Source organism: the organism of the source record quoted next, unplaced genomic scaffold (assembly GCF_019419815.1).
Source record: "Pyrus x bretschneideri cultivar Hongxiangsu unplaced genomic scaffold, Pyrus_bretschneideri_v1 Contig165, whole genome shotgun sequence".
NCBI lineage: Eukaryota > Viridiplantae > Streptophyta > Magnoliopsida > Rosales > Rosaceae > Pyrus > Pyrus x bretschneideri.
The window spans coordinates 53116-63612 of NW_025999463.1; the positions used below are offsets into that span (position 1 = coordinate 53116).

Sequence of the window (10497 nt, forward strand, 5' to 3'; positions counted from 1 at the left end):
CTAGGTGGTGGAATGATACCATGGAAGTGAACATAGAAAATTAAAATGACGGTCCACCATGAACGATGAATTCATTGAGAAGGACGCATATGTCTTGAGAGAAAAGTTACACAAGATCATTGCCGAGGCATATTTTGAATACTAAACATATTTGAAGTACTATTACTTAGAAATTGACGTCTGGTGAGTTTTACATTATACTTTTTACATATGGCAATGCATATTAATTGCAACTCTTTATTTGCCATGACATTTTAATGTGATGTATCGGAGAGAGTCTAATTTGACATGCATGTTGAAGAGTAAAGGCTAAGTGGCTTAAAACCCGTCCAATTACATCCAAATACATGAGAGACGAATTTTGTCTATTAATGAGATTTTCAATTCGTTTAAAGCATGCAACTAATTGATATATGAATGTCTCTGTACTCTATTTATATATATTTTCATGTATCTTTTGATGCTTGAAATTAATTTTAAATTTGTATGTTTGTGATGCTTAAATCAAAGCTACTATAAATTAAGGAAAAGGTGTTAGAATTTTTAATGACCCTTTTGATAAGTGAGATACAAGGACACGAACTGTGTGCTAATGACATTTACAAGAGTTGAATATCAAAGTGCGCCATGAATAAGACTAACAAAATAAGAATATTATTAAACAAACGAGAATGCCGAAATGGCTACAAAACCCTAAAGGCTACATTGTGAATGACTTGCTTGTTCTACGAACTACAAAGCATCACATATATAGAGAACTAGCCTAACCCTAATACGTAAGAAAACGAAACCCTAATACTAACGGGCTAAGCCCAAATTCTAACAATAAAATAATCCTAAATTCCAACCACCCCCCCCCTCCCCGGTCAAACCCATGGCGGTACACATCATGAGTTTGCCAACAAGCAGATGCGGATGCAAGCTCCGTTAGGTGGACAAGACAAGACAAGCTCCATTAGGCGGACACGACAAGACGAGCTCCGTTAGACGGACAAGACAAGACAAGCTTAGTTAGGCGCAACGGCGAAGCTAGTAATAGGGCTAGAGTGGGCTCTAGCATAGGGAGAGTTTTAGTTGTTTAAGGTTAAAAATACTGATAATTTAGATTATTTTATTAATTTTAATTGTTATAGCCCACCTAATAAGTAAAAGTTCTGAACAATATGACTACTTTTAGAAAAAGTAAGAGTTGATAAATATTAAATAAATTATTTACTTTAATCAATATCAAATTTTATTATTATTATATTTCAAATCGTACACACACACTGGCAGACACGTCCCATTAAGTCTTTTTATTTGATTAGTTTCTAGGGAGTAGTATAGTGATTAGTTTAGGAGTAGAGTAATCATCTCATCCGGTTTTAAAAAGTAAATTTAATATTTTATTAATTTAGGTTTTCTAGGAGTAGACTAGTTTATTATTTTATTTCAACTTTTGGGGTACAACACAGTGACCCTCTTTCACTTTCTGACTTTCAAAAAAGCCTTTGTCCCATCTCGACCTCTCGTCTCTGCACTGCAGTTCACAGAAACCAAGCATACAATACAACTGAGAAAACTTGTTGGTTTTTCTGGCTTATTAAAACAAGACGTAGCAAGATTTTTCTGGCTTATTAAAACAAGACGTTGCAACAAGATGGAGAGTGAATTTCTGGCATATTCAATGGTTGTGTACATGGAAAAAGAGCTTGCTGAAAAGATTGATTCAGAAGAAATAACAAAAGATTTCAATTCCATTAAGGATCCAAGGGCACAACTTGAATAGGTACTTTTTCTTTTGTTTGTTAAGTTGTTATGACAAGATTGATGATGTATGTCTCTTTCTACTATAAGTTGCAACTTCAAATGTTTTCTTTGTTAAATCTAGTTGAAACTGGCTTCATTCATAGTTTAATTTCTTACTTTAAATTATTGCTTTCAGGTTTGTCATTGTGTCACTTTACATAAGTAAAAAATAAATTTAACCATTTGATCTCCTAGTAATAATTTTAGTTTAGCTCACCCACCAAATAATTGCCGGCTCCTCTATTGATTAAGCGGACAAGACAAAACAAGCGGGCGGGCAATCAAGCAAGCAAATGAACAATCCAGGCTTCAATCAACAAGGCCCAACTAAAGGCCTTCAAACAAATCATAATAGCCCAACAGATTGTGGGCTCCAAACCTTTTTTCTTTTTGCCTTTTTCCTGTTTTTTTTTTTTTCTATTTTTTTCCTTTCTTTTCCTTCTTCTTTCTTCGGCTCCGGTAGCAAAATGGGCGCAAAACATGTGCAGACGAACATTCTGAATCCAGACTCCGAGGTGTGGTTGCATCTTTTCAGGCGAGGAAGCAATGGGCAGCTGCAAGATTTCAGGGGTGGAGGCGTGACTGGGTGGCTTGGCGGCGGGGTGGATTCGAACGGCAGATGTGCTGGGTTTCTGGTTGCAGCGGCAGCGTGCAGATGGGGTTCGTGGGTCTGGGTGAGAATGAGAACGAGCAGTGCGGTGGTGGGCTGACGGGTTTACAGGTTCAGGGGCTGATTTGCAGCGTCAGATGCGAACAATAATAGGATCGTACAGGTCCGAGTTCTGGACAGCAGGGTGGTGTGGCGTGGCTGGTGGTGCGACTTATGGTTCTGATGCAGATTCCACACAGGCGCTGAGACGGATGGATGGGTCTCCATGCAGCATGCGGCGCCGGGACTCTAGTTTTGCTTTCATTTTTTTTTTTTTAAACTACCCACAAATAAACAGTCTAAACCAATCAAGGCAAAAACAAGATCCCAAAACCAAACCAGAAAACAAAAAAAAACAAAAAAACAAAAAAAAAATTCACGAACCTAAACTAGACAGGACAACAAAATGATATCAAACAAGAGCAGATTAAATCCCGAAGGATTGTACCTGCTCTGATACTAAGTTAAATATCAAAAAACGCCATGAACAAGACTAACAAAATAAGAATATTATTAAACAAACGAGAATGCCGAAACGGCTACAAAACCCTAAAAGCTACATTGTGAATGACTTGCTTCTACGAGCTACAAAGCATCACATATACATAGAACTAACCTAACCCTAATAAGCAAGAAAATGAAACCCTAATACTAACGGACTAAGTCCAAATTCAAACAATAAAATAATCTTAAATTCCAACAACAAGGAGTTTAGATGACATATACACTTGAAAATGTGGGGGTATTGCTATGTTTCTGTAAGTTCATCTATAACGTGATCATCTTATGTGAATATATATGCAATTTTGAAAATAATTTCTTAGTCACTTATTTTATACGAAAATGAGTGTGTATATATATTACCCTTTTGATATTGAAAATTTTTTTTTTTGGTGGAGGTATATTGATATATATATATATATATATATATATGCACATATATATACTAGAAGCATTAGACTAAGAACCGAGCAGATACCTAAAGTATTTTAGTTTGCAGTCATGATCTGGTGCCAACAATACACAGAGTCTAACACTCATGTGAATTATGGAATGAGTGTGCGTATCCTTGATGTGCAAATTATGAATAGAGCTTGATTTATTTGATCAATTGTACAAGAGTTTGCAGATAATATATTTGAGCAGGTTCACTAGCTATGAAACAACCGGCTGGTAATCTTATAAAGAAGACAATGTGAACGACAAGAGACGATTTCTTTCTATATCTATTATTGAGATATCCGATTATTTGTGGAAGAGACCACTTTGTTTGGTTTGAGATATCCCACTATTTGGGAAGAGACTAGTTGGTTTATTGTGTGTGATATCATAGCTATGAGGGCATTAAGCTAAATGACTTCTGCATATGTACTTGATATAATTGTTTTGACGTCAGAATTGGATTTAGCTAATCATCTGACAAATCCACTAAGCTAAATGCTAGTGATGATTATGACATCAAAGGGATGAGACGTATGCCTATAACATCGATCAAGAGTGATGGTAACCCAACCTATGTGAAAGGAGATGCCATAAACTAGGTTCATATGGGTAAGAACAAGTCACTTGTTGATTGGGCGTGCATTATCAATTTATATCTAATGTTATTATTGTTGAGAGTCTATCTCTATGGTATAGATAATGCAACTACTGCAACGTCTAAGGTTGAACTTATGTTCTTAATGAATACCAAAGCCTATATATGGGTGGTGTGCTTGACTGCAATGCACACTTGATGGATTCACCTATTTGAGTGTGGGAGTGGGGCCGCCACTCATGAATTTCTAGGTGGGCGCATGGCCTATTTGCGCCAACCCGCTAGAACGTGCTCGATCCGAGGATTCAATGTAGATGGTTAGTTCTATGATTCAGGCAAAGAAATATTGGTTCATTGAAAATTCAATTTTTACCAAATTTCTATGAGTTACTGCTAACTCATCCTAAGGTTGGTTCATAGTCCAAAAAACACTAGTGTTCATGCGTTGGATTCTTATTTTCCTTTCATATTTCCTTGTCCTCTTTAAACGTGTTTTACTCAAATTCCTTTTGTGATTCAATTTGTATTTTGAAATATGTGGGGAATTGTTGGCATTTTTTTATTGGGTATTTCAAAATACAACTCCTCATTGATCATGTTAATATCATTCTTAATGATTTTTTCTAATCTCAATTTCATTTTTTTTTTTTTTTTTGCAAACCAAAAACTGAAGCATTAAAGCGGTTATAATATTGGGGCTATAAATTAAGTACATTTTCTCTTTGAATATGCCATCTTGATTAACCCATTAATTGGGCAATTATATTTTTTGAAGAAAAATTGGGCAATTATATAGTCTAACGTTTCTAGACCATGCTTAATCATGTTTACTTTTCTCATGTTCTATATAAAAACAACTCTTCAAGCCGTGAGTATTATGGTTGATCTTTACCTAGACTACTCCTTTGCGATTGAACTTCAAAAATTTTCTTTCCTACAAACCTCACCTAGTTGAATCTCACCTTCCTCTCCTCTTTTGATTTCTTGTATTCTCTCAAATGCTATTATAATTTCACCTCTCATATGCCTAATGAAGGATCATAGGTTGTTATATCCTGGGGGTAGGGCACCATAACCCATTACACTAAGACATTGTCTTAGAGGGGCGAAATCTGTTCTTAAGGACAGTGACTGCACACCTCAACCTAAAATCTTATTCAAATCGAGGATCGATGAAGAGTGTTCTCTACCTACAAAAGATAAATATTTTATCTTATTTGGTTTATTTTATTTAATAAATTGTGGTGATAAAATTATGATATACTATTATTAATTTTGTGGTTTGTTGTAGGAGAAGTAGCATACGTATCGCAAATATTTCCAACAGTAGTTAAGGTTCTCACCGTGCCAAATTTCAATACATATGATTCCTCCATATATGGTACAATAACAAAAGTAATAAACTCAAAATTCAAACCAAACAATACAAAACCAAAATAATATATACAATAATGACAAATGAAATATGAATAAAAAAAAAATGCGTGGTTTCCATTCGTTGCTCACAAATGGTAAAAATAGATGTAAAAAAAAAAAAATAAAGAATTACTAGCTTACTCATCAATGGAAAGTAAATTCGGGGTCGAAGAAATAAAATATTAAACAAATGATTATAGTTTTGGATATTTTATCTTTCTATTGAGGGGAAACAACACATGTGAATAATGCAAATGTTTGTCAATGGTTTTAAGTCTTTTATCTAACTTTCTATTGAGGGTAAACAGCATATGTGATTAAAGCAAGTGATTTAATGATTTATATCATTGGGAAGAAGATCCTCTCTGGAGCCGGTTCCACTGGAGCCTCCGGATCCTCCTCCTTCCTCTTCTTTCTCTGTAGGTTTTTCGGCCCCCGGAGTCGGCGTCGCGGCCTCTCTGGAGCTAGTTATCGGAAAACCTCTCAATCCATCCATAGTAAAACACACTGGTGATAGTAATTCTTAGTAACCACCCGATCAAATTTAGCAACGATGTCATCCATAGGGGCAAATCATATACAGGAAACTGATAGATCGAAACTTTGATTAATTTTCGGAAGCAAGGTTCAATTATATACATGTTGATGTGCGTGTGTGTGTGTGTGTATCATCAGCGTCATCATAGAAACTGATTTAGATTAGTAAGTAAAGATTTAATTAATTGTTGCAGAAATTATCAGAGATGAAAGAGACCCCCGCAGGAGAAGGAATCGATGGAGGCCGCGCCGGCCGACGTTCTGTTCTGCTCTGCTCTATGACTGCGAGTGGGTGCAAAGCAACTGGGAGGGATTTGTTTCAAATGCAAGGTCCGCAAAGTCCGCACCTTATAAAACGCCTTAATTTTATAAAATGATAGGTGTGAGAGTTGTATTGTTCGAACCTACAACCTCAAAATTTGGGCCGACTCAATAACATTCATTATTTATTTGCGGGCCTCTTATGTTATTTGATTTGAGCCTGAGTTCATTTTATTCCGTCACGTCATGTTCACGTGGTGAATGTAGATTAGGCTTTGAATTTAGTTTGAGTTATACTGTAATTATACGTTATTCGGGGAAGGTAGAATGTTTACGATCATGTCCATTTTAGTGTTATCAGATATGCATACGTAGTCTCTATTTCTTGTTCTATTTTGGTGAAGGTATGCATGCATCTTATCTGCCACTCTTTCTATTAGAAAATTAAGATGGTCATATTACACAGTTACACCCACCCTAAACCATTAGTATTATGGATATTAATTAAATTACACCATCATAAGATTTAGCCTAGGATTTAAATCATTAATATCAGCTGCTTTAATCACAAGTATTATCCTATTATTCACAAGTGTTACAAGTCTGGTCCATATGATGATCACATACTATAATAGCGTATCCATTCAACTCTAATGGAATGTCGTCTTAGGTTGGATGGATACGACCAAGTGTGAGACGTGTTATTCGACCCAATAACCTTACAGCTAGGTCGGCTCAATATAATTCATTATTTGTTTGTGGGTGTCGTGTTATTTGATTTTAGCCCAAGTTCATTTTATTCCATCATGTGATACCCACATGGCGAATGTGGATTAGGCAAGACTTAACTTTAGCTCAAATCATAGTGTGAAGATACGTTATTTGAGAAATTAATGTAGAATATTTGCATTCCATATGGAATAGATATGAATAATATCCATTTTAGTGTATTGAGATATGCATTCATTGTATCTATATTTCTTATTTTAAATTTGGTAAAAAGTATTTATGCATCTTATCTACCAACCCTACTTTCTATTAAGAATGTAAGATTATCTTATTACACGGTTACACCCTTCCTCTACCATTATTATTAAGGATATTATTTAAAGTATACTATTATAAGATTAGCCTAGGCCTAGGATTTAAAAACGATAAGCATTTTTTTTCTAAATTTTATTTCTTCAATTTAAACCCATTGACTACATTGCTACCTCCAATTTACTTTCCATATTTAGATTGATGAGTAAGCTAATTTTTAGGTTGAGTCATTCATTTTTTTTACATCTATTTTTCCCATTTTGTGAGCAACGCATGTAAACCACGCAATATTAATACCATTTTTTTTCATATTTTATTTGTCATTATTGTACATATTATTTTGGTTTTGTATTGTTTGGTTTGAATTTTGAATTTTGAGTTTGTTGTTTTTGTTCTTGTACCATATATGGAGGAATCATTTGTATTGAAATTTGGCATGGTGAGAACCTTAACTACATGTAGTATATATTCTTTTTGCTTCTACATGTTTTAGAACTTGTTATGGTGATAACTCAAAATCGTGTTTATATCTTTGCTTTAGGTATATAATTGTGTTGGTATCTTCATTGAAGATAGATCGATGGCTACCTAGCTATCTTATAGGTAATTAAATGAAGATGTTAAGTAAATATTTTTCATAGAAATAGCCTCTACAATTCAACAAAAAAAAAAAAAAAAAAAAAAAAGAAGAAGAAAAGATAGTGTTTTAAACATCAATATCATAGGTAAATGATTTTTATATAATTAAGAATTTTTCAATTTAATTCCATATTTACCATAAAGGGAAGAAAAGCCATAAAACTAAGTGGGTTTCTTATTGATTGATATTCATGACATTCAGGTCGGATGAAGGTTCCTCTCGTGAGCAACCTTGGCTTGATTAGAAATTAACTTATTCTTTAGATGGGGAAGGTGGCATGTGTAATGGTCGTGATGGAGTACTTGAAAATGTATATGTGTTATTTGTTGGTGAATTCTTGAAATGGAAACAAAACAATAATCTGTGTTGGATACAAATTTCTCACAGCATGTCCACACATGCATGCAGTTTCTTTTGCCTATAAATTGAAAACTTGATAGTGATATGTAACAAGTTATATACTGAATTGCAGACTTGTATTGATTTTCATTTGTAGTGGGAGTAGGAATGTTACTTAATTAAGTTTTTCGCAATTTCGCATCTGTTTCGATCGTTTCATTTTAACCCCTTCACCACCTCCACCTCCACCTCCACCCCATAGGTACTATAAATACATGCAACTTCGTCTTCAAAACATCAGGTAGAAATAGAAATGGAGTCAAAGTTAGTACAAGTCATATTTTTCTTCTTGTTTGTCACAGTTTCATCCGCTTACACACCATTCCAATACTTTATGCATGTTCAGTTCTGGCCAGCTGCTGAATGCCAAGCTATAGGGGGGGTGAATAAATGCCACATCATGCAACCATCTCATCTTCAGTTCACTATTCATGGTCTCTGGCCTGCGAATAAATCATCCTCTTCATCCCTTACCTGCATGGGGGATGCCTTTAATGTGAATGGGGTAATTATTCACAAATTAACTCTCAATAGTTAATATTCATGTGTGTCCCTACGTATGTGTATGTATGTATATATGTATATGTGTATATATATATCATTATATATCTCCCTACATGCGTACCGTATATGTACGTGTGTTTCCGTGTATGTACGTGTATTCTTAACTAGTTTTCTTCTTATGTTTTAATTAAATAATATATGTAGATGGATGATGCACTGAAAAAGGAGCTACTCAGTTCGTGGTGGGATTGGAGAGATGGGGACCATGTCAAATTCTGGCAAAGAGAGTATGATAAGCACGGAAAGTGCTCCGACAACGTGTTCCCGAAGACCGAGTACTTCCGGAAGACCCTAGCGACGTACCATGATTTTGATATAGCTCAAATCCTGCAGAAGGCTAATATTGTACCCCAACCACTTCAGCCAAAGATGTCGTTATACAAATTGTACTCCATCGATCAGATAACAAAGGCCATTGAGTCCGAAACTGGCGGACATTCCGTCAATATCAGATGCTATCAACAAATGCAGAAGCAGAGCAAGAAATTAATATATTTGGCCCAAGTCGCCCTCTGCTATGATGAATCTGGCAATAACAGAATTGACTGTGATCCAGGCGAAACAACCAGTTGCAAGTTTGAGGACAAACACCCGGAAACTGTACCAAGTATAGCCCACATAAAGCTATGGTAACAACTGTAAGATCAATATAAATAAAGTAAGAGGAATACAATAATCACAGTACCAAAAGTAACCATTAAACTGAAGAAGACATCTCTTGGAAACTAGGGATCTTCTGCAGCTCTCCTCAACTGGATGCAATCGCTCAATGAATGGGATTTGAGTATTATTTATTTTGAGTGATTGAGAGAGCGCAGGGACCCCTTGTTTTATACTACATACGATGATGATTGATAAGGACTCTTCCAATTATACAATCCTAATCAATAATCTAACCATATCACCAAGAAAACCTATCATTCACATCCATTATAAGTGTTTCAACACTATCGTGACTGTTTTAGCTGAAACCCCTATTATACAAATTCCTTATCAGCTTACAACCTTAGTTAATTCCAATATCTTATATCCTCACGTCTCCAAACTAAAGATGATCAAGTGTTCAGCTCTCATTAGAACTTACATTATCCCACTAGAGCTAACACTTGATTCACGAGATCAGCACCAACTTGAATCACGAATACAAGTTCAGGTAATTAATTAGTATTCATGAAGAACTAAGGGGTAACCTGTTCAATTCGTCGGACAAAATCCCCATAATTACATTCACAAAACTGACTAACACATTGAACTCCCACAAGATTTTGTGTAAAATGTGTCTGTAGATGTGTAGTTTCTCACATCCTGCACTTGGTCCCCTTAAGAATCGATAGATCAATTTATCTTAATGTTTCATATTGAAACTCTTGGTTGTTTGTCCTACTGACCAATCATAATATTGTCAAAACCATTATGCATAATAAAATATACATGTACTGTCATAACTAAAGCTGTGCATCTAAAGGGAAAACTTCGAAACAACCACACAACTTTTAAGACTTCGTTAGTGTGGAAACCTTATCAATGAAGAAAATTTATTAATACTTATTCATAAATACCTATCATATGAACTAGTAACTGATAACAAAACACGTTCCAGGATTTACTTGCTTCCACTAATTAACATCATCAAAACTAGCTAACAGACCCATCTTTGCAAAATGC

General features: G+C 35.1%; 1 protein-coding gene across 1 annotated transcript; it reads left to right on the plus strand.

The window, feature by feature from the left end:
- The first annotated feature begins 8456 nt into the window (after positions 1–8456).
- Positions 8457–9465, plus strand: LOC125475884 (ribonuclease S-7-like). The gene is made up of 2 exons (XM_048581247.1): positions 8457–8773; positions 8977–9465. Exons 1-2 carry the CDS (start codon positions 8522–8524, stop codon positions 9463–9465), a joined length of 741 nt encoding a protein of 246 aa, XP_048437204.1. The 5' UTR covers positions 8457–8521.
- The last annotated feature ends 1032 nt before the right edge of the window (positions 9466–10497 follow it).

Excerpts from the sequence above, each read along its gene's own strand:
- LOC125475884 (XM_048581247.1), top strand. The coding sequence starts at position 8,522 with ATGGAGTCAAAGTTAGTACAAGTCATATTTTTCTTCTTGTTTGTCACA. Across the intron at positions 8,774-8,976 it reads ATGCCTTTAATGTGAATGGG|ATGGATGATGCACTGAAAAA; the intron begins GTAATTATTCAC and ends TAATATATGTAG.